At 50.6% G+C, this 26,464-nt stretch overlaps 8 protein-coding genes across 8 annotated transcripts; 5 read left to right on the top strand and 3 right to left on the bottom strand.

Annotated features, from left to right (window-relative positions):
* Positions 1-2,764: 2,764 nt before the first annotated feature.
* Positions 2,765-3,124, top strand: BU25DRAFT_409177 (uncharacterized protein). Its single transcript, XM_033705998.1, has one exon. The coding sequence runs from the start codon at positions 2,863-2,865 to the stop codon at positions 3,037-3,039; it is 177 nt and encodes a 58-aa protein (XP_033563471.1). The 5' UTR covers positions 2,765-2,862; the 3' UTR covers positions 3,040-3,124.
* A 1,951-nt stretch (positions 3,125-5,075) lies between these two features.
* BU25DRAFT_316825 (uncharacterized protein) lies at positions 5,076-6,458 on the bottom strand (the record flags this gene model as incomplete). Its single annotated transcript, XM_033702205.1, has 3 exons — positions 5,076-5,267; positions 5,406-5,597; positions 5,988-6,458. Coding segments are annotated over 3 exons (855 nt in total), but the record flags the coding sequence as incomplete, so codon positions are not given.
* Positions 6,459-9,132: 2,674 nt separating this feature from the next.
* Positions 9,133-9,474, top strand: BU25DRAFT_420152 (uncharacterized protein; the record flags this gene model as incomplete). The annotated part of the gene is made up of 1 exon (XM_033707986.1): positions 9,133-9,474. The coding sequence occupies one exon, from the start codon at positions 9,133-9,135 to the stop codon at positions 9,472-9,474; it is 342 nt and encodes a 113-aa protein (XP_033563469.1).
* A 280-nt stretch (positions 9,475-9,754) lies between these two features.
* Positions 9,755-9,940, top strand: BU25DRAFT_319845 (uncharacterized protein; the record flags this gene model as incomplete). Its single annotated transcript, XM_033702240.1, has 1 exon — positions 9,755-9,940. A coding segment is annotated over one exon (186 nt), but the record flags the coding sequence as incomplete, so codon positions are not given.
* Positions 9,941-11,053: 1,113 nt separating this feature from the next.
* BU25DRAFT_409175 (Oligoxyloglucan reducing end-specific cellobiohydrolase) lies at positions 11,054-12,203 on the top strand. Its single transcript, XM_033705997.1, has one exon. It carries the CDS (start codon positions 11,103-11,105, stop codon positions 12,174-12,176), a length of 1,074 nt encoding a protein of 357 aa, XP_033563467.1. The 5' UTR covers positions 11,054-11,102; the 3' UTR covers positions 12,177-12,203.
* A 2,575-nt stretch (positions 12,204-14,778) lies between these two features.
* BU25DRAFT_19039 (carbohydrate esterase family 8 protein) lies at positions 14,779-18,305 on the bottom strand. Its single transcript, XM_033700995.1, has 3 exons — positions 17,969-18,305; positions 16,463-17,917; positions 14,779-16,411 (listed from the first exon to the last, which is right to left on the bottom strand). The coding sequence occupies exons 1-3, from the start codon at positions 18,213-18,215 to the stop codon at positions 15,270-15,272; spliced, it is 2,844 nt and encodes a 947-aa protein (XP_033563466.1). The 5' UTR covers positions 18,216-18,305; the 3' UTR covers positions 14,779-15,269.
* BU25DRAFT_19065 (uncharacterized protein) lies at positions 18,306-19,210 on the bottom strand. The gene is made up of 3 exons (XM_033700998.1): positions 19,067-19,210; positions 18,813-18,982; positions 18,306-18,733 (listed from the first exon to the last, which is right to left on the bottom strand). The coding sequence occupies exons 2-3, from the start codon at positions 18,905-18,907 to the stop codon at positions 18,397-18,399; spliced, it is 432 nt and encodes a 143-aa protein (XP_033563465.1). The 5' UTR covers positions 18,908-18,982; positions 19,067-19,210; the 3' UTR covers positions 18,306-18,396.
* Positions 19,211-20,854: 1,644 nt separating this feature from the next.
* BU25DRAFT_19007 (ABC transporter) lies at positions 20,855-25,602 on the top strand. Its single transcript, XM_033700992.1, has 3 exons — positions 20,855-21,512; positions 21,567-24,860; positions 24,914-25,602. The coding sequence occupies exons 1-3, from the start codon at positions 20,995-20,997 to the stop codon at positions 25,440-25,442; spliced, it is 4,341 nt and encodes a 1,446-aa protein (XP_033563464.1). The 5' UTR covers positions 20,855-20,994; the 3' UTR covers positions 25,443-25,602.
* The last annotated feature ends 862 nt before the right edge of the window (positions 25,603-26,464 follow it).

Genomic DNA, 26,464 nt, shown 5'->3' with positions numbered 1-26,464 from the left:
GCTGGCTCCTGGAATGTTCTAGATACATTGGCATTTGTAATCATTTGTAATCATTTGTCAGCATTTGTCAGCAACTGGAAGATTCTGTGTTGTTCTATGGGATTCCATGAGGTTCCATGATGTTCCATGGGATTCCATGGGGTTCCATGAGGTTCCATGGGATTCCATGAGGTTCCATGAGGTTCCATGATGTTCCATGAGGTGTGACTGGGTGGATTGTTATTGGCTGCAAGCCATGTCAGGATGACACCAGACCAGCCAGGGAAGCAAGCCCGGAGGCCATCACTACGGGCCAGTGAGCCGGCATGGGAATTGCAGTTGGTGGGCAACAAGCCATCTTCAGCTACTCACTCGCCTTGTGCGTTTAGTAGTGCTGCTACAGAGGCTTCAGAGGATAGCGAGGCTTCAGATGTCAGCTTTACCAACTTCAAAGGCCTTGATTGGGAGCGTGTAAAGGGCTTTGCACCACCTCTCAGTACCCCTACAGGCAGACCCAGCTGGGTATATAGGCACGGCTGGCGGATTTAGAAGGAGCACACACTGCCAGAGCAGCTCTACTTCTGCAAGTACTGTTGCAGTAAATGCAATAAGTGAAGGTGTAACCGCGCAGGGCAGTAAGTCAGGGGTAACCGCGCGAAGCAGTAAAATCAGTATATTATGTTGTGTTGTTTTTTCAGTGTTCTGTCTCCCTCACTCGACCCCCAGCGGGGTCTGTTTACATGACGTATCTGTTGTGCAGACAGAAAGTGCTATTGGAACAGGCAAGAGCACTGCACCAGCACACGTGGCAGACATGACCGCTTCACTCCATAAACCATCACACACCCCCTCATCCTGTAGTCAATCCATGATGAAAGGATGAACTCTCAATTATCTTTCCATCTCCTGAACCTTTGAACGTATGTCCACAAGGTGTAGTTGTTTGACAAACTCGATGTGCTTTTGACATGCAAGCATCTTGGTCATGCCATCAGCTGGCATCTGATTTGTGGATCTCCATTGCACATGGAGCCGGTGTCCCTTAACCTCCTGACGGATCCAGTTCTGGTGAATATCAACATGTTTGAGTTTGGTGCTCAGTTTGTCCTGATCTTTTGTAACTATCCCCACAGTCTGCTGATTGTCACACCAAATGATGGGTGTTTGGTTGAGCTTCAAGGACAGTCCATTGAAGAGTCGGCACCATTCTTCCATCTCTGATCCAGCAAGGGATAGAGCAAGCAGCTCTACTTCTGTTGTCGACTTTGTGACAGTGCATTGAAGTGTTGACTTCCAGTCAATAGTCATGCCAAATAGTTGAAATACGTATCCTTGAGAGCTTCGACGTGTCTCAACATTGTCAGCAAATGCAGCATCAGATGCTCCAAAGAATATTGGATCCCGATAGTCTTGTGGTGTTGCAAGGTACTCCTGAATCCCACCTTCATCAACAACTTGTGCTTCCAGTGCTTGATATTTTGTCTCAAGGATGTGGCGCCACACTTTTCGTATTGATTCCATGTGTGCCTGACCAGGGTTGGTCAAATGAGATGCATGGATCACATGGGCACAAGCCAGATCAGGTCGTGTATACTGTGTGAGGAAGGCAAGATGTCCAACAAGCTCCTGATACATCTTTGTTTAAGCTTTGTTTGGTTCTTCAGTGGATTGATCCAGGTAGTTTACCAGCATAGGCACCTCTGAGTGGCGACCTGTAGAGATGATATTGTACTTGGCTGCAACCTTGTCGATATAGGCATCCTGGACTAAGTAGATTGAGCGTTTGTCAGTGTCTCGAACAATGCGTATGCCCAAGAACCACTTGAGTTGACCAAGACACTTCAAGTTGTAGTGCTTGTCAAGCTTCCTCTCAAAGGTTTGATGTAGATGCTGGTTTGATGGGTGAAAGGCCATGACAATATCGTCAACATAGACGAATATAATCAACCAGTTGTTGACATAGACACATGGGAATCCTGGGATTGACGTCAAACCCAGAGACTGCAGTGTCTCTCTGAGGTCCTTGTACCACAACAGTGGCGACTCTTGCAGTCCATACAGGGCTCTCAGTACCTGTAATAGCTCTCCATCCTTCTTGAAACCATCCGGTGTCTCAGCATAGAGCTTTCGATTGAGTGTAGCATTAAGAAATGCATTTGGTACATCGTACTGGAGTAGCTCCAGCCCAAACTGATTGGCTATTGCAATGAGTGCTCGGAATGTTTGAGCAGCCAGTGTAGCAGCATAGGTGTCTCCATATGGCTGTTGAAGATCTCCTCGGATTACAAGACGTGCCTTGAATCGATAGAGATAGCCATCTTCATCAAATTTGTATGTGAATACCCACATCAGGGGTAACACTTCTGCATCAGCCGTCTGTGCTGTGTGTGTTGTTTTGGCAAAGCAGCCTTTTCCCCATATCTCAAGATACTCCTTCTGAGCAGCCTGTCGAAACTGTTCACCAAACTGATGGTAGTCTAGCTCTCGATATGATCGAGGAGCCTCAGGGACCTGTGTTCGATGGATCTTTGATGCTGGTTCAGTGTTCAAGGCAGTTGAAAAAGCCCTTAGGTAATTGTCCACTGATCCTCCATAGGAAACTGCATGTATGTACCATCTCCCAGGTTCCTGATAATCAGTGATTTGTTGTGTCTGTCGTGTCTGTCGTGGGCCTTCAATGATGTTGTCTGTGTCAAGGTGTCATCCTGACATGGCTTGCAGCCAATAACAATCCACCCAGTCACACCTCATGGAACATCATGGAACCTCATGGAACCTCATGGAATCCCATGGAACCTCATGGAACCCCATGGAATCCCATGGAACAACACAGAATCTTCCAGTTGCTGACAAATGCTGACAAATGATTACAAATGATTACAAATGCCAATGTATCTAGAACATTCCAGGAGCCAGCAGTCTGTCTATAAAGGCAGCCTGCCCTCCTGCTCAGATAACTCATGCTTGCAATTCAAAACTCAATCCACTCCTTCAATTCACCTCAACAATTCCTTCCTCAACTCACTTCTCACTGATCCTTTGTGGTATTCCCACACTTGATCCCTTCTTTATCACTTATCCTTTTTACCACTTGTGGTATCCCCACACTTGGTCTCCTCTACACCCTTATCTCCAACAAGCCTGAACCATCCTTCCACCAATCCTTCCATCTCAGAGAGCAGTTGGTATCCCCACCTGGCCCCCTCTCACACAAGGTCAAGGTTTCGACGTCTTGGAGCATTGTTCTGGTGTTGATTGGGTATATAGCCTTCAATCTGGGTTGCAGAGAGATCCTGAGGTCCTTGAATCAAGTGTCCTGGAGTGAAAAGTTCTCTGTTGTAATGCTCCTGTTCCTTTCTGTCCTCTTGTTGTATTCCATCACCCCCCACCTGTGAATCAGTGAGCACAGGTGTGTCTGGGTTCTGCTGTTGACGACGTTGTCAAGATGTCAACAGGTCTTCAATTGCCATATCATCAGGCTCAGATTCCTCTGGAAATGCCAGAAGCTCAATGACCTCCTCGATCACTGACTCAGGGGCATAGCCCTGTAGACCTTCATAGAACTTTGAAGGTTCAAAGACAACATCTCGGGTACGTATAACTTTGTCCTTAGTGGGTAGCCAGATTCTGAAGATGTTGGTAGAGTCATAACCAACCAAGTGTCCAATCAATACTCTTGATTCAAGCTTGTCTGCACGCTTGAGCAATCAATTGAGTACATAGGCTCGACAGCCTATTGGATTCATGTGTTGAACCTTTGGCTTTGTTCTCCAGACAGTTTCGTATGGTGTCTTCCATTGCAGTGCTTCTGTTGGTGTCCAATTCAGGACATATGCTGCTGTTCAAATCAACTCATGGGACAGGGACTTTGGCAGTCCTGCTTGAATCCTCATGGCTCTGGCTCAAATGACAAGCAGTGATCCTGCTCGTTCTGCCAGTCCATTCTGTTCTTCTGTGTACTCTGCTCGTGGTTCATATCGAATACCAAGGTCTTTGCAGAGGTCTTCCAAGAAGTTTGGAGAAGTGCCATATCCACGTTTGTTGTCTGTCTTGATAGCTGTTATATCATAGTTGAAAATGCGCTGTATACTTCGTACGTTCTGGACCATCCATCGACTCAGGAAAGACTTTGATCGATGTGGGAAGGTAGAGACTTTGTGCCACTTGGAGTATTGATCGACAAGGTGTCCAGCCCATCGATCTCTATTCATGCAGGCTTCTCCTTGGGGTATCAGCTAAATGATGTCAACAGCAACTCGGTAGAAGGGCTCCTGTGCTTGATCCTCCTGTTGTCGTCGAGATATCTGCTTTGTCAACTTTGACTCTGTACAGACATTGCAGAATCCCTCAGTGTTGCCTTCAATGACAAGGCCGTCAACGTGTTCTGTGAGCTTCTCAATTGCTTTCTTGCCAGGATGACCCCATATCTGGTAAGCTGTCTGAGCACTGACTGTCTGGTCTGGACGTGGAGCCTTTGAAGGTCGGTGGATAGTGCTGAAGGATGACAATAGAATTGGTTTTGGACGGCGTGAGATATCAGCATCTACCAGCCAGTGTCCTCCATCATGCTCCAGGTAGGCAAGGACCGTTCCTGGATTGCCCTTGTACAAGAGGTCTCGTCCAGAGTTGAAGTGTATGTCCATCTTCTTGCAGCGTGCCAGACCAATCAGGCTAGTAATGAATCCTGGGACATAGGCAACATGGGTGAGTTTCAGTGGTCGTACACCTGTCGGTGTCTTTGCCATTAGTTCCATGTTTCCCCAGGCAGTAATCTGGATACGTCCTGTTCCAGCTCCTACAAAGTCAGTGGTAGAAGCATCGTATTGCCTTGTCCACCCAGTCCATTCTTCAGTGTTGATTACATGAGTATTGGAGCCAGGGTCAAGTATCCATCGATTACTGAGCTTGTCGATGTCTTCCTCTATGCTCACTGCTGTGTAGAGGTCGTCCTCCAGCTTTAAGCCATCATCTGTGGTTGTATCTGTCTCTGTTTTGACTTGGTTGTCTTGAGTCGTCTCGGTCTTGACTCGGTTGTCTTGAGTCGTCTCGGTCTCTGTTCTGACTTGGTTATACTCAAGAGCATTGGGCTCTGAGTCCTGTACCATATATCGTACAGTGTTGACTATCGGTCTAGTAGGGGGGCTGCCATCATCCATGGCAATGCTCCCTCCACCACCTTGTTGCTTTGTGCGCCACTTGTCAAGTGCCTTGTTGATCCGGTCTCCCAGGTCAGGATTGGCAGCAAGGGCAGCATTCAGCTTCTTCTGGCCAATTGGGTTGGCATAAGCCTTTGGCCGTTGTGGGTGTTCAGTGTTGATCAACCAGCAGTCAACCCAATAATGTTTCAGACCACACAGGCATTGAGGTTCAGCCTTATTGCCATCCCTCTTCTTTTGCTGCTGCTGCTGCTGCTGAGGCTGAGCAACGTCGAGCTCTGCTGCCATTGAGCTGAGTCCTGTCGATAGTGGTCGTATCCGCTTAAGGTAGGTTGTGAATTTGCTGACATAGTCGTCCACTGATGGAATAGCAGTACCAGCTTCTTCCAGGTCGATCAGAGCACGCAGTCCTGATGTCCCATACTCTGGGTCAATTGTCCTACAAGCAACAAGGAAGTCTTCCTGTCACGGTATCCTCTCCAGATCCCCTGACAATATCCGGATCCGCTCCGTACTGTCCCTGACCGTACGCACCAAATCCCCAGCGTCCTTACACACCTCCGAAGCGGACGTACAACCTCCGGTCACCTCCGGAGCGGGCCTGCAACCTCCGAGGCGGGAGTATTAGGATTCTGCAAGCCCCGCTCCGGGACTTGCAACCCCGATACCTATCCAACTCAGTTCCGATTATTAACCGGTAACCGAACAAACCCACACGTAAGTATATAGACTATTGCTGGTAGAGTTCTGTTTGGTACACAACGTCTTGTACCTACTTAGATACCGTACGTAGTAATTGATTTAGACTCCCAGCGAGTCCTAAAGGGCCTACTCGTAGCATCTTTGTGACACTTCCTGTGCTCGAGATCCCATTGTCTCAGGGACCTTAGCAGAGATGCACATGTTTGTGACCTCTACCCAGGAACGTAGCCACTCCTCAGTCTTCTTGCCTCGTGGTGGTGTCTGGAGTGCTTTGTATCGTGCAATAAGATCGCATTGTCGTGTTGCATCTGATGGTGCAAGGTGCTTCTTGAGTGTTGTCAATCGTTTGTACGGTGTGTCCTTGTTCTCGATCAGGTAAAGGTGCTTTGCAGCAATCGTTTTGCCAATCTCAGAGTTGAACTCAGCCAGTGCTTTCTTCTGACGTCTGTACTCAATGTCCTTGCGTTCCCATCGGTCGTATTCCCACTGAAACAGCTTCTGCTGTGCAGCTGAAAGGTGAGCAATCGATGTTGCATCATTGTTGTGATCAGTGAGTTGAGGTTCAGGTGGTGCCATTAACGTAGGCAGGTCCGCTGCATTTATGGCAGGGTCCACGTACTGCCAGAGCTCATTCTTCTGTGCAGTATCCTTTCAAATGAATAGCCACTTGTGCCAGTTGTCAGCTCGATCGAGGACGACTGTCACTCGGGTGACTACAGGGTCTGATTCGGTAGTCATTGTTGGTTGATGTGTTGGTGGCTCCGTACAGTATGATCAATTGTTGATCTCGATCGTAGGTGCCGGTCAGTTGTTGTGAGTCAGTGAGTGAGTGAGTGAGCAAGCAAGCTTCTCAGTTGCAATCTGTCGTAGTGAGGAAGCTTCTCAGTCGCTATTTGGGCTGTTGGCAAGCTTCAGTTGCTATCCGGGCTCATAACTGTTGCAGTAAATGCAATAAGTGAAGGTGTAACCACGCAGGGCAGTAAGTCAGGGGTAACCGCGTGAAGCAGTAAAATCAGTATATTATGTTGTGTTGTTTTTTCAGTGTTCTGTCTCCCTCACTCGACCCCCAGCGGGGTCTGTTTACATGATGTATCTGTTGTGCAGACAGAAAGTGCTATTGGAACAGGCAAGAGCACTGCACCAGCACACGTGGCAGACATGACCGCTTTACTCCATAAACCGTCACAAGTACTGTCATACACACAAGAGGCCTGGCGGCTTGCTACAAGTCGGTGCAGCAACAAGCTCTGCCAATACACACCTCAAGGCCGATCTACCTGGCCACAGGCTCAGAAAAGACAGCCCTGTAGTACGCTAGAAACTGCTGAAGTTTGGTCAAACGTTTATACAAGAAGCAATCACGAAGGGCATTAAGCTCAACCAAGAGGTCTATCAAGAGCTAAGTAACTTCGACAAACAGGGCTTCCGCGAGGCTGCTGTACTGTGGCTCGTTGACAACAATAGGCCTCTGCGCAAGTTTACGACTGAGTCCTTCCGCATGATGATACAATTCGCCAACCCAGAGGCTGAGGCAGCGCTTTGGAGGACTCACAAAAGCGTCCCCGCGTTTGTAATGAAGCTCTACAAGGCCTTATATTCTCAAATCAAGTATGCGTTGTCTGAGGCCTCTAGCAAAATACACGTTAGCTTTGACGGTTGGATGACCAAAGGGGGGAAGCGTGGCTTCTTTGCAGTAGTCGCTCACTTTGCTGACAACAATGGCAAGCTTTTTGACCTTCCAATCGCGTTGCCACAGTTAGAAGCACATACTAGCGAGGCAATTTCAGACTGCGTTACACAAATCCTACGATCCTTTGACATCAACAGCAGCATGCTTGGTTACTTCATGCTTGACAATGCCTACAATAATGACACCGCTGTCAACAAGCTTGCTACGATGTACGGCTTTGTGGCTAACGATTGACGCCTCCGCTACGCTTGCCACATACTCAACCTCGTCGGCCAAACTGTTATGTTTGGCACTGATGCGATTCACGCCTCCAGGCCTGGGGAGATGTTGACTACGAGCCAACTGAGGCACCTGAAGACCACCTACCAGTCAATCTACGTGCTGCAAAGCGTAAAGCAGTCTACTACTTCAAGAAACTTGTTCGAACACCCCTATACTACACTGCTACGGCTCTTCACCCGCGTTATAAAACATACTTTAAGCAAGTTTGGCGCAATAAGCCTTTACAATTGAGCCCTTTGGAAGCACGGTTCCAGCAAGTCTGAGCTGAATATAAGCTTACTTGCGCGGGTGCTACTACAACTATAATCACACTATCACTAAAGTCTAAATTGAGCAGCTTTGACGATGCGATCGACTCGATACTTGACAATGACGACGATAAGGGCGAGCTACAAGAGGAAGATGAGTACAAGAGCTGGCTTAAAGAGCCTATGTGGACTGCTATACAACGCAAGGAGGGGCAAACAGCTGTACAATACTGGCAACAGCTGACGCCAAAATACCCAAACCTCTCACAATTGGCGCTGGACGTGCTGACTATCCCAGCCTCCAATGTCGATTGCGAGCGTGTGTTCTCTGGTACTGGGGATATAATGGAGCCAAAGAGGCGGAAAATGGACAGTCAACTACTCGCTGCTTTGGTTTGCGTACAGCGATGGAGTAGGGCAGGTTACCTCGCCCCCACCGCAGCAGCAGCAGCAGCAGCAAAGTATGACGACGATGAACTCATCGACAAGTTTGCTATTAATAAATGGGAGGACCCGCTGCCTACAACACCATAGAAATACCCTCACGGTACTCTCAGATCACTCAAATATCAGCAATCAAGCAAACAAATAAGCCTCTCAGAGCCGCGTCAAATCAAACAAGCAAACTACAACACTACAAAGTTGCCAAATAAGCAAGTATAGAGCCTCATATTTGGTTTGGTTTGTTTGTTGACAGCTCTGAGCACCCGTCACTTTCTACACATGGGGCTTTGTGCTGTGCCCCCTTCACTACTGTTTTGTGTTGACAAACCAAGAACAGAGTGCACAATCCCAATACTTTGTCAGAGCGCTCCCGAGGCGCGCTCATACGTGGACTACTTCATCAATCATTGTGTGCCCCTGCATAAATGGAGACGAATCAGTATCGGTGAGAAACTATTAAATACCTTCTGTTTCTTGAATGTTCGGTTCAGTCAGCCTCTCCCACATCTCACTGGGTAACAACAGATATATCGCTCTCACCAGTTCCCTGCATACTTTTCTTCTCAGTTCAGAGACATCATCGACAACTTTGACGAGTCAAACTAGCCGCTCGACCACCAGCCTCTCAACCATGAAGACCCTCAAGACCGTCAGCAGAGGCATCAGTGACAGTGGAGCTTGGAAGAAACTCGCAAAACCAACTATCAGTAGAGGAAAGACCGCTTGGCCGAAGAATAAGCCCGACCTTGAGCAATACGATGTCCGCTTTGACTACGACGGTGAGGTGGTCCAGAATGGGCAGGTATTCCACAAGTACCAGTCACAGCCCTATGCGGGCAAAATTCCGGCTTCAACTGAGGACTGTAGAAATATGAACGGCGGAACCCGTGGAGTTATGACATCAATTCTGATCAAGCAGGATGCTACACAAGAGGAGGTCACCCAGGCTGTCGACAATGTGTCGGAGGGGTGAAGATATCCAACGATTGCCACCTGTTTGCTAGCGGTCCACGGCACTGATTGTGTTTGCTAGCGGTCCGCTGCAGTGACTGTCCAGCTGATTTGGTTAGTTCAGTTTGCTTCCCATCCTTCACTGCTATTGCCTTCTATTATATAGTCCCGATCGATTCCAGCCAATAGCTAAAAGAATCAATCAACACCTCAACCTTTCCACACAATGCCATCAAGAAGGTGCAATTTTGATCGCGTGTAGGCCGGACCAGGAGAGTGTCATACGACATATATGACAGTAAGGCTTTGAACTTGGAACCCGGACTTACAAGGTCTTCAATGAAGCAATGTGGAATAGGGGTGAGCTTCGATCAGCTCTACAGGATGGCTTACGGGAATGGATCACGATTCTGGCTACAATATGTGCTGACGGGACTGCTCTAGATCCAAGTCTAATCTATGCCTCAGATGCCAGCACCTTACAGTCTTTATGGACGAGGGATATCGATCAAGAAGGAGTCTCTATACGGCGAGCGACAGGCCGCTCAAGAGATTGGACTTTACACCTTATACGCTAGCCGCATGAATAGGGGCAGAGATGGAGGAACAGCAAGGGCAGAGGATAGTGTGCGACGTGCCTAGGAGGCAGGATTGACACGACACCCCAGGCTGCAGTGTGACGCCAGAGAGGGGCATCATCCCACCAGGGGGTGCAATAATTCGTTTCGGCTCAGTTCAATGAGGTCATCAACCCCATCAAACCTGCCCTATCACCCCCTCCAACTCACTCAAATATTAGTATTGTTTGACAAAAATGAGTTCCTGTGAATCGCCAAAGACCCCGGAACAACACCACAGCCTCAAGGAACCTGATAGTTCTGAGCGTTCCCACTACTTTGAGGCACATGATCAACAGCAGGATGGGGAGACCTTGAAGCAGATAGCTGATGAACACAGGATCACAGCAAAGACTGGACAGCAGTGGGTGAAGGACCAAGCACACTGGAATAATAAGAGAAGAGCTAGGAAGCGTGCAGCAGCAGAAAGAGGAAGTAAACTTGGTCATCCCTTCACAGTACCCCTGAAGCAGATTCATGCACTCATTGATGATGAACAACACCACAATCATGAAGCACCCCTGAGTGCTCAGACGTACCAAATGGGTATCAACCTTGCCCCTTGCTCTCTCCAATGTAATTTATCAGTCCAGGAGGATGCTCATTTGTATGTGGCTGCCTTTTCAGAAGGTATCCTCAAGGCCAACAAGATACTGAGGGAAAAATATGGCTGGTATCGCAAGCACCATACAGTCATGAACTACTGGGATAGGGCACTTCACTTACAAGGCTCACTTCCATCCAACTGAACGTTTTCAACAAAAAGGATCCTCAGGAGAAACACCTCGCTGATGGCGATACTGTGAAGTAAAGCCCAGTCGGAGAAAATGTTCGCGTGCGAGTTCGTGATGGCCGATAAATCGCATCTCCCTATTATGAATCCATCAAGCCCACCTGCCTTTCCAGGTTAGACATTGCCACGCAAAGTGGGGCACCTTGTACCTCGCTCAAGAACCATAACAATAACATCATTACTCGCACCATCTTTTTTCGACGTTTGGGAAAAAAAGCCTCATCCATTGACTACCTCGCGATGAAAGGTTCCAACGCACTCATAGGGCTTAGCGCAATCCTCTTGTCGCCAACCGCAACAGCACTCTCAAGCACCTACCCAGCTTTCAAACCTTCTCCTCTAGCATGGGACCTCAAACCAACGAACAGCACCCAACAATTCCGCGGCCTCTCATCCGTCTCAAAGGATGTCGTATGGATAGCAGGAACCAACAGCACCGTCCTCCTTACTAAGAACGGCGGCTCGACATGGTCCAACGTTTCGCCCTCCCTATCCCCAGAAAACTCAACTAACTTCCAATTTCGAGACATCGAAGCCTTCTCTGACAAGTCAGCTGTGATATTGTCAATCGGCAAGGGATACGCGAGCCGTATCTACCAAACCAGTGATGGTGGCAAGTCTTGGAAACCGACATTCATCAACACTGAACCCAATGCGTTTTATGACTGCATGGTGTTCGAGAACAAGAAGCATGGTCTTGCTATAAGCGATCCTGTGGAAGGGAAGTTTAGGCTGATTGGAACCTGGGATGGCGGCGCGACGTGGAAGATTGTTGATCCTGCAGGTATTCCTGCTGCTTTGACCGGCGAGTTCGGGTTTGCAGCAAGTGGGACGTGTATTGAAGCTGCTGCGGGTCGGTGGTATATCGCAAGTGGTGGCGTGGACCCAGGACGTATCTACCGGAGCGACGACGGGCATCAGTGGAAGGTTAGCAATAGCTCGATTGGGGGCGGTGCAGCGGCTGGTGTGTTCTCGGTTAGATTCAGGGACGAGAAGAATGGAATCGCTGTTGGTGGAGACTACGAAAAGCCAGCGGAAAACGTGAACAACGCTGCATGGTCGAAGGATGGCGGCAAGACGTGGCACAAAGCAGAGAGCTTCCCTGGAGGGTACAGATCGGGCGTGTCATGGGTGTCCGGACGAGGTCGTACTGCGGTTGCGGTGGGAACCTCAGGCTCAGACATTACGTATGATGGCGGCAAGAACTGGCAAGCCATCGGCAACGGAAGTTTTGACGCTGTGGAGTGCGTGAGCAGAGATACGTGCTGGGCATCAGGATTAGGTGGCCGAGTCGCTCGCTTGAAGCTGTCATGAATGTAGCGCGATTCTGGAGAGGTGTTCGAACATGAAGATACTGAACAACTCCTAAGTTATCTCGTGTTTCCTTTTTCTAGACATTAAACAATATGTACAGATAGAAATGCGGTAGCATTCAGTATTATCTCCTAGTTGCAAGCTTGCGCGTGCTTCGCAAATTTCGTAGCCACCGACCAAACAGTAGTCGTGCTCTTCGCAACTACGGTCTTAGTGCCTGGAGGCGCAGTCACTGTACTCGTTGCAACGTCGCCGCCCTGTGTTATAGTTTGGAAAATTGTGTGCGTGCTGATAGAGAGCGTGGTGCGGATTGTGGACGTCACATCGGCAGACTTCGTGATGTAGACAGTCTGCTGGGCAGCAGTAACAACCTGAGTTGATGTACGAGTCTTCAGGCTGTTGATTGTCACCGCATCGGGCGTCACAGTCTGCAACTGCTGCTGCGTGATGTAGCTAGTAGACAAAACAGTTGTTGTGGAGGCCTTTAGAGTCGTAGTTTTGCCAACCTTGTCAATTGATGTCACAGTAATAAGGTGTGTAAGGCCAGGCTGTGCTATAGTCGTGGTCTTGACGAAAGAAGTCAGGTCCAAGGTGCTGGTAGCGCCTGGCTGAGTGTACGTCTTGATCTTAGCGACGGAAGTTTCGGTGACAAGAGCAGTGAAACCAGTCTGTGTCGCCGTAGCTGTCTTGACGAAGCTGGTGATTGCCGTGCTAATAGTGATTGTGGTAGTACTACCACCCGCGCGGGGGATAATTGCGCCACGGCGGACCATGTGAGCAGGCTCCGTGGGGATGCAAGACTCAGTGGTAGTCGTCTTCTTGGTAACCGTCTTGAGAGAAACTGTGCTGATGGTCACTGAGTTCTTGGCCTTGATTGTAGTAGTTTTGGTGCTGCTCGGTTCCAACGAAATGGTCGTCTTGATTGTTGTGGAAGCGCCCTTTGGCGTGATGCTGCTTACGAATATGGCAGTAGTTCCTTCGCTCTGTGTGATCGTCGTAGGCTTGGGGCTTACAGTCCGGACAAGAATGCTAGTAGTGGTGCCCTTGATCGTTGAAGTAGGAGTCTTGGCAGTTGTGGTTCCGCCGATTGTAGTCGTCGCCTTGACGATACTGTTCTTGGTAACAGCATCCGGGGTAATTGTTAAACCATCGTCTTCGGTGACCATGAATGTGGACGTAGAAGTGACGTCAGGAGAAGTGAATGAGACGGTTGCGGTCTCCTTCTCAACGTTAGTCTTGACGACGTCGGCGCCCGTGAAGGATGCGGTTGAGGTGATTTTGAGAACGGTGGTTGAAGTCGCGTCAGGCTGGGTAATTGTAGTGCTAGCCGTGAGCTTAACGACAGCTGTTGCGGTAGTATAGACAGTGACGACAGGCAAGGACGAAGACGACACTGAGCTCGAAGACAGTGTCACCGACGAGGAGGCGATACTTGAGCTCAAGCTGGTGCTAGAAGCCAAGATGGCTGACGATGAGGCGGTGGCGCAGATCTGAACAGAGCCGATACCGATGGTAAATGGCTGTGTGTTGACGCGAGAAAAGTCGATGAACTTGGTAGAAGCGAAGAAGTTGCCGAGCTGGAACTGAACAACATCTGCGTCCGAGAGCTGCTGCGAGAACGAAGCACGGTTGCAAACATTGGAGCCTGGACCGTAGTTATGATACTCTCCGAAGGTCACGCCAGCTGTCTGAGGCGAGGATTTGCTCCACTGGTTCCACCCAGCAGCGCTGATCATCGAGTCGAGATAACAGTCGACGAACGCCACGCGTGCGTTGTTGTTCCACGGCCTGCCGAGACCAATGTTCTTGAAGGGACCTGTTCCAGGGGCAGGCTTCAACGTACACTGGTCGAATACGAGACCTCCAGCAGTGGTATTGGTGGTGCGCTTGTCTGCAGTAATGCTGATGCCATCTTCATTAGGCGAGATAGTAGAGTCAAGGAAGTACGCCGCTCCGTTGCCAAACACGAAATCAACGTTGCTGATCGTGCCGTTAGCTTGTGAATGAAGAGAAATGCTGATGTATGCCTTACCCCTCGATGTATGTCTTGAACGTGAAGAGATTACCCGAGATGTCGAGCGTATCCTGGTTGCCATAGATCTGGCAGCCATATAGAGCAGCAAACTTGCTACTCTTCACTGCAAAGCCGAGTGAGGCGATGTTCTGAGTAGTGCCAGCCGTATTGCGGAAATTGATGTTGTAGGCGTAGAAGTAGTTGCCGGTAGCATACACGGTTGCTCCGTCGGTATCGCTTCCATCTGTGCCTTGAGTATCGATGCCGTGATTGAACTGAATGGAAACCTGGTTCTGAGAGTAGTCATCTGTAGCATTGCTGTAGCCCATGAATATGGTTGTGCCGGACTTGTTGACAATGAGTTGCTCGTTGTATACGCCAGGATAGATGAAGATGGTGGCGTTGACCTTGCTGGTGGTCGGGGCTGCATTCAAGGCATCTTGGATAGTCTGGTAGGTAGTGACCCCAGTGATAGGGCTCTTGGATACAATGAGAGCGCCGCTTGGTGGGGTCGTGCCATCGACAGTAGAGTTCCCGCCTACTGTAATGTTTGCAGGGCCAGCAGGAATGGCAGTAGCAGGAGCGGGAGTGACAATGGAGTTCCAGTAGGTCATATCGATCCACTCAGTTGAGTCTATCACAGACGCAAGCGAGTATGTGTCAGATGCGAGAAGCGTAGCAAATCCGAAAGTCTGACGAGCAGCCGCATTGTTCTCCCAGTTCGAGGGGCCGCTGTTGTTGAACTCTGCGAACGTGATGTGGTCCGTTCGTGGGTCAGTCGCACTCCAGATCTTCCAACCTGCAGGCGCTATTGCCGAATCGATGTAGCTGTTCTTGACGACAACCAGAGCATACGCAGAGTATGGGCGACCCAGGTAGACCTTGTTTGTGAGGTCGTCCGCCACACCAGGGGCAGTAGTAAAAAGGCAATTGTCAAAGATGTAACCTCCAATGGCAGAAGACGAGGCTCTGCTGTGAGCAGTGATGGCAGAAGATTTGCGCTTAGCGCCAATTGTGCACCCCTTGAAGTACGCCTTGGAGTATCCCCATATGAAATCAATCGCACCTGTTGCCATTGGTTAACTCACGTGCAAAGACGGGAAGAAGCTTATATACTCACCACCGATGTAGCAAGACTCGTAGTACTGGTAGCCAGTAGTGGCACCAGTGAGCAGTGTATCCTGCCAACCGTCAAACGAGCAGCCGTAGAAGGCAATATCGTTACCATAGATTGAAGCAGCGAGCGTTACATACGAAGCCTCAGCACCGTCAAGATTGTCTGTATTGATCATGGCAATATTGTAGAAGCTGATGCGGCTAGAGGCTGTCTGAACAGTAGCAGTCTCAGCATCAGAGTGCCCAGCGGGAAGCGGCGAGACGGACAGACCACGAGAGAACGTGATTGTGACGGTGTTATCCTTGTACGATTGGCCAGGATTGCCAGTGGTGTATCCAATAATTCTCACGGCGCCAGGACGGTTAATCGACGGCACCTGCTCGTTGTAGCTACCAGGGTAGAGGAAAATTGTCTGGTTTGTAGCGTCCTTGGGCAGAGATGTGAGGGCCGCCGTGACATTGGTGAAGGTAGCATTGTGGCTACCGTCAACTGACACAACGATGGCACCAACTGGCGGTACTGAACCACTATCGGGGTGGGTGTTGATGGTTGAAGTGGTGGAGCTACCAGCAGAGGCAGTAGTGTTGGTGGATGGCGAGGCCGAAGTCGAAGGACCTGTTAAGCTGTAGGAAGGCACATAGTTGTACGCTGTCTGATCGAGCCAAGTAGTGTCGCCAATCCAGGCAGCAAGCTCATATTGCGCAGCTTGAGAAGCGGTCAAGTTGGTTGCAAAGCTAGCACGCTGTGTAGAGGCCTGCCAAGAGCCGGGGCCGGTGTTTGCGTATTCGCCGAACATGACATTCGAGGTTTGCGGAGCACTCGTTGACCAGACCGACCAACCAGCAGCGGAGATGTGTTTATCGATGAAACAGTTGGTGTATACTGCAATCGAGTTCTCAGAGTAGGGACGTCCAAGGTAACTTAACCCGAATGAGCTTCCATAGGTGGAGCTGTAGGTAATGACAGAGCGATCGAAGACGTATCCACCAGTGGTGGTAGCAGTAGATCTAGCCTGTGCTGCAATACAGCTACCGGGAGTGTTGGTGACGATCATGCACTGATGGAAGAAAGCAGTCGAGTAGCCCCAGATGAAGTCTACGCTACCTAATCGAAGTCAACAAGTCAGTCCCAATGAGGTCAAGGAGGTAGCCATACCTTCAATATAGCAGTTGGAGAACACCTGAGTACCCTTATTAGCCAACAAGGTATCCTGGAACCCAGTGAAGGAGCATCCATAGGCGGCAAGGTTAGCTCCATAGAAGTCGGCAGCCAATGCAGCTGTGTTCTTCGTCTGCGGGTAGACATTGGCAAAGTTGATGTTGTACAGAGCCATACCAGAGTTGTCATTGGTCTTCTTCGCATTGATGACAGGTGTGATCTCATCTTGGCCAGCGCTGGTTAGGACACCATTCGAGGTCTGGATGGTGACCTGATTCTGGGTATAATCGCGAGTGTTATTAGTTGCGCCAATCAGTGTGACCTTGCCCTTGCGAGTGATTGAGATCTGCTCGTTGTAGACGCCAGCTCCAATCTGGATGGTATATGCCTTGGAATCGTTCGGCAGGGCGGCGATAGCAGCGGTGACATTGCTGTAATCGCACGCACCAGGGTTCTTAGACACAATCAGGGTGGCAGAGGGCGCGCACGATGCAGTCGATGAGGCACTGGTGCTCACACCCGCTGAGACAGTGGAGTTGGATGTGCTCGAAGGTGCGATCGAGGAAGTCGGGGAAGCAACGATCGCTGAGGACGAAGCAAAGGCGAGCTGTGCAGTATCTGAATTGGCCACAGACAACAACACAGATGAGTCGACCCACGAAGTCGAAGGGCTACCGTAGGGGTAGAAGGCGTTTGCAAACACTTTGTCGACAGTATACTGCGACACTTGGTCTGCAGTGAGCAAGGTGTCGTACGTAGGACGAGTCGCCGCGTTCTTAGCATATGATCCGGCGCCTGTGGTGGCGAACTCGCCGTAGAATGACGAGACAGTAGCTGCCGACGGGTGAATACCGGCTGCGGAAACAAGGCTTCCCATTGCGACGTTGCGATAGATGACGGTTGCACCAGCTCCGTTAGGCGCCGCCAGGAACACACCAGCGTTGCTGGAACCAGGCTTCTGCTCGATGGAACCCGAATCGAAAACGACTGTAGAGTTGTAGAATACGTTGTTCACAGTCGCACCCTTCGAGTAGACAATGCTGGCGCCCGAGGAAAGCGGCACAATGGTCGACTTGTACACGTACATCGACGGAACATTGTAGAAGAGCTTATCGGAACCCTCAATCCTTGAGTTGGCAAAGAACGCCAGGCCGTACGACGCAGAGATAGCAGTAGCTCCTGGAGATACAACGGAACATCCATAAAAGGCTATATTGTTACCCCTCAAAGAAAGTACGACGGCGTTCACGGATGGACCTGTGCTAGCGGAATTGATGAAATTAAGATTTCTCAGTGTCACGCCTTTGGCACTGTTGGAACCGATGGTGAGCGCTACAGCAGGGTTCGAGATGACGACTTGGTTCTGGGACCAGTCAGTAGCAGCTGTAGCCGTAGCTCCAACGATGGTCACTGTGGCGGTGCCAACGACGGTGACTGCCTCCATGTAGGTTCCTAGCGATGTTAGATTTTTGATTGAAGAATGAACATAAGTGAGAGGCTCACCAGATAGGACTGTGACAGTGGGAATACCACTGTTCTGCGCTGCGCTAACAGCAGCGTTGATAGCAGTGTATTGACCTGAGCCATCAAGCGCCACGGTGATCGCAGAGTTGGCACTGCTGACAGTCGCTGAGGAGGACAGTGTTGAAGACACGCGGGACGTGCTTGAAACGACTGAAGTGCTGCTAATCGTCGAATTGGACTGGGCAACTGCAAGCCCAGCAAGAGCGGCAAAAAGAAGGGACCGCATAGCGAGTGACAGTCTCCGTGAAGAAGAAGAAAAAGAAGATGGGAAACGAAGGAAATGCGAGGAACCGCGTGTTGATGAACTCTTGGATTGCAGTGATCTGCCCAGGGATATGTATCACCTGGTAGATGGAGCAGCCTAGGCGACGTGACGCACCTTACTCGGGAATCGATATGTCGGCAGATCAATCGGCTGGAATCTCAGCTGGACTAGGATCTTTCATTTGGGATGGACGTGGTGGAGCCGATGTGCGCAGGGGGGGACTCCTCATGGAGTTCACATCAACCGCGGAGGCGAATGAATCTGCATAATGGCAATCGCTGTTGATCAAGGAGGCAACCAGTCCTACTTCACATTGGCAGGGACGCATCAATTTTGTACCGCGACGCATGCCGTCTACTGCCTGCGAAGTTGAGACGAGCAGCATCGAGCATATCAACAAATCTACAACAGTGCAGTCGACTAACAGGTACCCGGTCGCAAGCTTTAGCGAGTGACGGTAATAACGACGGGTGAGACACCTGTAGACGGCTAGATCAGCCGCCGTATACTAGCGCTTTCTCGGTGTTGTCGTGTTCAAGACATCGCCGGCTCTCTTACGGTTCCTTTCTTGCGCCAAATCTGGCACAGCAGAGCCCACAAACGGAAGCATGACACCGTGTCAAGAATGCGGCGGAGATGTGGCGACTGAACATATCTGATCACAGAGTGGACACTGATATGACCTGGAGTCGCAAGTTGGGGACGGCATGGAACAATCTCCCGATAAGCTAGAACGCTCGATTAACAGCGAGACCGATAGACTCCACCACGTGGAAGAGCAATACGAGCCTAGGCAGCCGAGGACGACATACTGAGTCGCTGTGCACAGATAGGCTTGACTTGTGTTCGAGTGTGACGTAGGGGCCTTTCGAGGCGTGACAGCATTCATCATAGATGTCGTGAACAGGTGCCCGTCAGGATCCTCGTAGCAACCAGCATGCCGGGTAATAAGATCTGCGATGTGTGGGCGCGGTATCGAGGTCAAGCCTTCTGATGGACGGTAAAAAAGTGGCGTCGAAAAGCTTATCCGTGATGCTTGTTGCATGCCCCACAATGCAGGAACCGCTGCTTCGTTGGGGTTAGCGGAGCACTTCCAGACCTTCAACTCGTGGATCAAAATTTTCCTTGGTGCCGCTGTAAGATTGGGGTTGGCGAACTTTGAGCGCACTTGCGCACCAGTGATTCTGGCAGCTTCGACCGCAGTCGGACATTTCTCTAACTGATTGCTGGATGGGACACGACATCGATAGCCAGCGTAGATATATTCATCGTCTTTGAGCTTTGAAGCCAATGGCCAGCAAACTCACCCAGAGCTTATCCTTGCGACGGGCGTCGGCGGTCGGCCCCTGATGTTGCCACAGGCCGTACAAGCACAGAGTCGGAGGCGTCACCCGCAGTCCTGGCTCGTTGCATGTCGTTCGTAGTTCGATGCTATTTTGGCAATATGTGAAGGGAGGTGTTGTCTTTCTGCGCATGCCCACGCGTGCTTGCTTTGACAGCCGTGTACACGTTTTTGCTGTTGGCCCAGGAAATATTAGGTCCACAGTCCGCGCTTTCCGGGTGTCTCCTTTGTCGTCGCTCTCAAGGTCGGTGCCACTTCTGAAATCCTACATTGTCTGCTCTTATTTCAAGGCCCAGCACCTTTTCAAACCTGTTCTTGTGTCTCAAACGTTCTTAACACGCAATTAGGCACGCAATAGACCTCTTCATCTCCAACACGCCAAGACCATCGGCAGTCGGCGCAAGCCCAACACCGTTCGCCGACATTCTCATCTGACATCGCTCCCAAGAAGTGGGCCAGCCATTGACACGTGCCAGCACTCTGGTCCGTGTACAACAACTTGGACGTCTGCATCTCTTCTCTCGGAGCCGACGTTACCTACAACAGTGATTACTCTACTACGCCAACGTCTGCCTTGCACAGTCGGACCGTCCCAGGATGCAACCGGCGCCTCGTGGTCAGCATGGGAACAACGGTGACGCACAACATCGCCAATTTACATCGCGCAATCCAAAGCCAATGACGCGCGAACATCGGACCATTTACCGTACAATAGTAACTCGCCAGCTTCTTGGAGCTGCCAAGCTGAGAGCCTGCACCTGCCACGTAACTATATCTCATCCTGCAAGACACGTCGCATGGGCGTCGCATCTTGCGTAGGGCGAAGACCCCTTCGAAGCATGGCGAAGGACAAGTTCGGTGTTCGGTGCTTCGTAGCGGACGGGCTGACTATTTTAAGCGGGAGCAAAAGGGCGCCATCGCTGAAAAGTCAACCTGGACCCACTTTCCCATGTTTGGAAAGGAGAAAAGTCCGCCCAAAGGTTCTGGAGTTCTGTGTCTGCACTCGGAGGCCGGACGTCAAGGACTCCACGGCAGCTACCGGCCCGTCCAAACCAATCTTCTGGCGACTTAGCTCATGTCATAGCTGTATCTTTGCCCAATTGCAATGGCGGAATTAAGCTTTGGGGTGAAAACAATGGGGTTTCGTACCACGATATCCACGCACTAATCTGTTTCTTTGATATTCTATCTAAATCGCCTTCCAACGGCCAACGATTACTTACCTTCGTCCTCGCGCAACCAAAGCCGAGCAACGCTTAAGGACCGATTGTGCGAGCTGTCTGACATTACTTATCATTCATTTCCTAGTTTTAATACCTTCCCTTCTCACTCTCTCTCTAAACCTCACCCTTAGTTTCGAATGCCAGTGTAGGCAGCATAATCTCTAACACAACCGCCATGGACGGCAGAAGACGAAGCATATCGGTCATGAACGTCGGTCTAGCTGAGGGAGCTGGTGATGATCTCTTTCGTAGACTCTCAAGGACCTTCTCTGGCAAATCACAACAACAGCAACAAGAACAATCAGAGGAGCATGGGATCGAGCGATGGACGTCGAGGAACGAGAAGGGCGAAACCGATGATTCATCGGAGAAGACTAAGGTCAACGAATGGCGCCTGGACCAACATGTGAAGGACTTCCAAGCCAATGATCCAGCGGAAGGTCGAAGCCTTGGTGTCACATGGAAGGACCTGACAGTCAGAGTCGTACCGTCCGACGCCACACTACAGGAGAACGTCCTCAGTCAGTTCAACAAAATTCAACAGGCAAAGGAGGCACGCAACAAGGCCCCACTGAAGACGATTCTCGATAGAAGCCGTGGTTGCGTGAAACCGGGAGAGATGCTTCTGGTTCTTGGAAGGCCAGGATCTGGCTGTACTACTCTCCTGAAAATGCTTGCGAATAAGAGAAAGGGGTAAGTCAACAGATCTGCACCCCGACCTGAATCCTATGCTCACACTGTGAACAGATATGCTGAAGTCGATGGCGAGGTTCGCTTCGGCACCATGACCGCAAAAGAGGCCGAGCAGTACCGCGGTTCCATTGTGATTAATACTGAAGAGGAGCTCTTCTACCCCTCTCTCACTGTTGGAAAGACTATGGATTTCGCTACTCGGCTAAACATTCCAGACACTTTGCCAAACAACACAGAAAATCGAGAAGACTATCGTGTTAAGTTCAAGAACTTCCTATTAGACTCCATGGGGATCTCCCACACCGAAGACACCAAAGTTGGTGACGCCTTTGTTCGAGGTGTGTCCGGTGGTGAACGCAAGCGAGTCTCCATCATTGAGACTCTGTGCACAAGGGGCAGTGTCATGTGCTGGGATAACTCCACTCGTGGTCTCGACGCCTCTACAGCCCTGGAGTACACTCGTGCTTTACGCTCGATGACGGACACAATGGGTATTGCCACCATCGTTACGCTGTACCAGGCTGGTAATGGTATCTACGACTTGTTCGACAAGGTGCTTGTCCTCGACGAAGGCAAGCAGGTCTACTACGGTCCACTTGAACAAGCTCGCCCCTTCATGGAGTCTCACGGCTTTGTCTGTGGTGACGGCGCCAACGTGGCAGACTTCCTTACAGGTGTTACCGTTCCAAGCGAGCGACAGATCAAGCCCGCGTTCGAGGCACGCTTTCCCCGCAACAACATCGAGCTTGAGAGGGCTTACAGCGAGTCACCCATCAAGGTCAGCATGGACCGCGAGCTCGAGTACCCGAACACACAGGAGGCGAAGGTCAACACCGAAACCTTCATCCATGCGATCTCCCTCGACAAGTCGAAGCATCTACCAAAGCAGTCGCCCATGACTGTCTCCTTCTTAGCACAGGTCAAAGCATGTGTCACTCGTCAATACCAGATAATCTGGGGTGACAAGGCGACCTTCATCATCAAGCAAGGCTCCACCATTGTACAAGCGCTGATCTCTGGATCCCTCTTTTATAATGCTCCCGACAACTCCGCTGGTCTCTTCATCAAGGGTGGTGCTCTGTTCCTGGCTCTTCTGTTCAACGCTCTGGTGGCTATGTCCGAGGTCACTGACTCCTACACCGGCCGTCCCATTCTCGCTAAGCACAAGAACTTCGCTTTCTTCAACCCAGCTGCCTTCTGTATCGCTCAGATCGCTGCTGACGTCCCAATCCTCTTCTTCCAGGTCACCTCATTTATCGTCATCTTGTACTGGATGACCGCCCTCAAGGCCACCGCAGCCGCGTTTTTTACCTGTTGGTTCGTTGTCTACCTGACGACCTTTGTCATGACTGCCTTCTTCCGTATGATCGGTGCTGGATTTCCCAACTTCGACGCCGCATCCAAGGTCTCTGGTTTCTCTGTCACTGCCCTCATCTTGTACATTGGGTATCAGATCCCCAAGCCGCAGATGCACCCTTGGTTTGTGTGGATTTACTGGATCAACCCTCTGTCCTACGGTTTCGAGTCATTGATGGCAAACGAGTTTGAGGGAACTACCATCCCTTGTGTTTACAACAATCTCGTTCCTAACTATCTACCACAGTACGAGGACCCTGCTCACCAGTCTTGCGCTGGTATTGCGGGTGCTGCTCCTGGTGCCGTGTCCCTAACTGGCGAGGAATACCTCCGAAGCTTGTCCTACTCGCCATTACACGTCTGGCGCAATGTCGGTATTCTTTTCGCGTGGTGGGTCCTCTTCGTCGGTCTGACTATATTCTTCACCCTTCGTTGGGATGATGCTGCTGGTTCTACTGGCGCGCTTCTGATTCCTCGTGAGAACGCAAAGAAGGTTCCTCAAGCTGTTGTACCTGGCGACGAGGAAGCGCAGGCTAATGAGAAGGCTCCCCGTGCCCGAGCCAACGACAGCAACAACACCTCGAGCGACCAAGCTGGAGGTGATCTGATGCGCAACACTTCAGTCTTCACCTGGCGCAATTTGTCGTATGTCGTTCAAACTCCCTCTGGACCACGCACTCTCCTCGACAAAGTGAACGGATACGTTCGTCCTGGCATGCTTGGTGCCCTCATGGGCTCATCTGGTGCTGGAAAGACAACTCTACTTGACGTTCTTGCTCAACGCAAAACGGACGGTCAGATTCACGGCGAGGTACTAGTCGATGGTCGTCCACTACCTGTCTCTTTCCAGCGTTCTGCAGGTTACTGTGAGCAGCTCGATGTCCACGAGCCCTACTGCACGGTCCGCGAAGCCCTTGAATTTTCCGCCCTTCTTCGTCAGAGCCGCGAGACCTCTCGTGAGGACAAGCTTGCCTACGTGGACACTATCATTGACCTTCTCGAACTGCATGATCTTGAACACACCCTTATTGGACGAGTTGGCGCTGGTTTGTCTGTTGAACAGCGCAAGCGTGTCACTATTGGTGTTGAACTTGTTTCTAAGCCGTCCATCTTGATCTTCTTGGACGAGCCCACCTCTGGTCTAGACGGTCAAGCTGCCTTCAACACTGTCCGGTTCCTTAGGAAGCTTGCAGATGTTGGCCAAGCAGTTTTGGTCACTATTCATCAGCCTTCTGCCCAACTTTTCGCGCAATTCGACACATTGTTGCTGCTCGCCAAGGGGGGCAAGACGGTCTACTTTGGCGACATCGGCGACAACGGCAATACTATCAAGGACTACTTCAACCGCAACGGCGTACCATGCCCTCAGGGTGCCAACCCTGCAGAGTTCATGATCGATGTCGTCACCGGCGCTCACTCAAGTGAGAAGGACTGGCACCAGGTCTGGCTCGACTCACCGGAACAGGCTCAGATGCAACAAGATCTTGAGCACATCATCACAGACGCTGCGGGCAAGGAGCCTGGCACCACCGACGATGGACACGAGTTCGCCACCGATGTGTGGACCCAAACTAAGTTGGTCACTCATCGCATGAACGTCAGTTTGTACCGCAACATCGACTACGTCAATAACAAGTTTGCCCTCCACATCGGTGTCGCTCTCTTCGTCGGTTTCTCCTTCTGGCAGATCGGAGACTCCGTACAAGAGCAACAACTGATTTTATTTTCCCTGTTTAACTACATCTTCGTCGCTCCTGGTGTCATTGCGCAACTTCAGCCTCTGTTCATCGACCGTCGTGACATCTACGAGACAAGAGAGAAGAAGTCAAAGATGTACCACTGGGCTCCTTTCACTACCGGTCTCATCATCTCTGAGATGCCCTATCTCATAATCTGTGGCATCCTTTACTTCGTTTGCTTCTACTACACCGCTGGTCTCCCTGTCTCGTCCGACAAGGCAGGTGCGGTGTTCTTCGTCATGCTAGTCTACCAGTAAGTCACCTCTTTTCCAGAACAAGTCCACATCAATACTGACTTCACACCAGGTTCTTCTACACTGGGCTCGGCCAGTTCGTCGCTGCATACGCACCCAACGCCGTCTTCGCCTCCCTCGTCAACCCCCTCATTATCGGTGTCCTCGTCTCCTTCTGCGGTGTCCTCGTTCCTTACGCCCAGATCCAACCTTTCTGGCGCTACTGGCTATACTACCTCAACCCCTTCAACTACCTCATGGGTGCACTCCTTGTATTCGCCGATTTCGACTGGGAGGTTAACTGCAACGAGTCCGAGTTCGCTATTTTCGATCCTCCTTCTGGCCAGACGTGCGCTCAGTACCTTGAGGCATGGCTTGCAGGTCCCGGCGCTCGGAACAACCTGGTCAACGGTGATGCGACGACTGACTGCAGGGTCTGCCAGTACCGCCGTGGTAACGACTACCTGTACACTGTCAACCTGAATGAGTACTACTACGGCTGGAGGGATGCAGCGATCTGTGTTCTGTTCGCGTTTTCGAGTTACGCGTTGGTCTACCTGCTCATGAAGCTTAGGACTAAGGCTAGTAAGAAGGCCGAGTAAGCTACTTGATCGCCTCTGCAACTCGTTTCCTCCATCGCACTGGCAGCTTGTCATCAGTGGTGCTCGCTGCCACTGTCTAATCACTCATGTCTCTTAATATCATGTATGCATAGCAAAAAGCATACTGTATACCTTAGACTTTTCTGTTGCATCTCCCATACTAGACTAATAGATCTATCAGCCGTTGCTCCTGTTTCCACAATTTCTTCGATGAAGTGGGAGTCAAATATTCTGCCACTCAAGACCGTTTGGTCACCACCCGCATCAGGCTAGGGCGCTTGTACTCCATTAGCACACTATAGCTCATTCTTACGCGCCACCTATGTCGTGTCCGGTTTCTTGTCTTGAACACTGACAACCTCCAAGTTTCCAACTGGCAACAACCTTAAAGATGGCGCTTGCGTACGGCGAGGTGCACTTCAAGATCTTACCGCGCGAAACCATCTACGCCGCCGTCTCCATCCTTGAGAAGGCATTTAGGATGGTGGAAGTCCGAGCTCGGCAGACCGAAGATATCTCTCAAGTGAGAGCCTTGCTCTATAATCATACGTTGAATTGGCCGCTCACAATCTAGTGCGACCCCTTCGCCAATCGAGCGCTGTGGGCACTTCTGCAAAGGGCAAGGAAGTAGTTTACCGTTCAGTGTAAGGCTGTGCATAGTTCCATTTGTCAGGCATACGTCAAGGACGCCTTGCAGAGAGCGCTCACTGAGTTACCTACCTTCATCGGCAACAATACTGATGCAGACGACCGTGGAATGATGAGAAAAGAGGCTTGCGCTATACTCCATTCTAGGAACAGGTCAGGCGACGGCTCATATATTGACTGGAACTTCCTCCATCAGTGACATGTCTCCGACTTCGTGAGCAGTTTCGACGAACAGATAGTGGCGCTTAACCTTCGCACACCTGTCAAGCCTGTGGCTGCACCTCCAGCCAACGGTCCCTCAGTCGTGTCCATCTAAGTTCCGCGTTGCAGGGTGTTGAACCATATATCCGGATGAAGACCGTCGCACTTACTGG

Source organism: Macroventuria anomochaeta, assembly GCF_010093625.1.
Source record: "Macroventuria anomochaeta strain CBS 525.71 unplaced genomic scaffold BU25scaffold_10, whole genome shotgun sequence".
In the NCBI taxonomy this organism is placed as follows: Eukaryota; Fungi; Ascomycota; class Dothideomycetes; order Pleosporales; family Didymellaceae; genus Macroventuria; species Macroventuria anomochaeta.
This window is presented reverse-complemented; position numbering and strand designations above follow the sequence as displayed.

What these genes read in the sequence shown, in the direction of transcription:
- BU25DRAFT_409177 (XM_033705998.1), top strand. Translation starts at nt 2,863, where the DNA reads ATGCCAATGTATCTAGAACATTCCAGGAGCCAGCAGTCTGTCTATAAA.
- BU25DRAFT_409175 (XM_033705997.1), top strand. Translation starts at nt 11,103, where the DNA reads ATGAAAGGTTCCAACGCACTCATAGGGCTTAGCGCAATCCTCTTGTCG.
- BU25DRAFT_19039 (XM_033700995.1), bottom strand. Translation starts at nt 18,215, where the DNA reads ATGCGGTCCCTTCTTTTTGCCGCTCTTGCTGGGCTTGCAGTTGCCCAG. An exon ending in CACTGTCACAGTCCTATCTG is followed by an intron (nt 17,918 to 17,968) that starts GTGAGCCTCTCA and finishes TAACATCGCTAG; the next exon opens with GAACCTACATGGAGGCAGTC. An exon ending in CTCCAACTGCTATATTGAAG is followed by an intron (nt 16,412 to 16,462) that starts GTATGGCTACCT and finishes GACTTCGATTAG; the next exon opens with GTAGCGTAGACTTCATCTGG.
- BU25DRAFT_19065 (XM_033700998.1), bottom strand. Translation starts at nt 18,907, where the DNA reads ATGTTCAGTCGCCACATCTCCGCCGCATTCTTGACACGGTGTCATGCT. An exon ending in TTTGGCGCAAGAAAGGAACC is followed by an intron (nt 18,734 to 18,812) that starts GTAAGAGAGCCG and finishes AGCCGTCTACAG; the next exon opens with GTGTCTCACCCGTCGTTATT.
- BU25DRAFT_19007 (XM_033700992.1), top strand. Translation starts at nt 20,995, where the DNA reads ATGGACGGCAGAAGACGAAGCATATCGGTCATGAACGTCGGTCTAGCT. An exon ending in CTTGCGAATAAGAGAAAGGG is followed by an intron (nt 21,513 to 21,566) that starts GTAAGTCAACAG and finishes CACTGTGAACAG; the next exon opens with ATATGCTGAAGTCGATGGCG. An exon ending in TTCGTCATGCTAGTCTACCA is followed by an intron (nt 24,861 to 24,913) that starts GTAAGTCACCTC and finishes ACTTCACACCAG; the next exon opens with GTTCTTCTACACTGGGCTCG.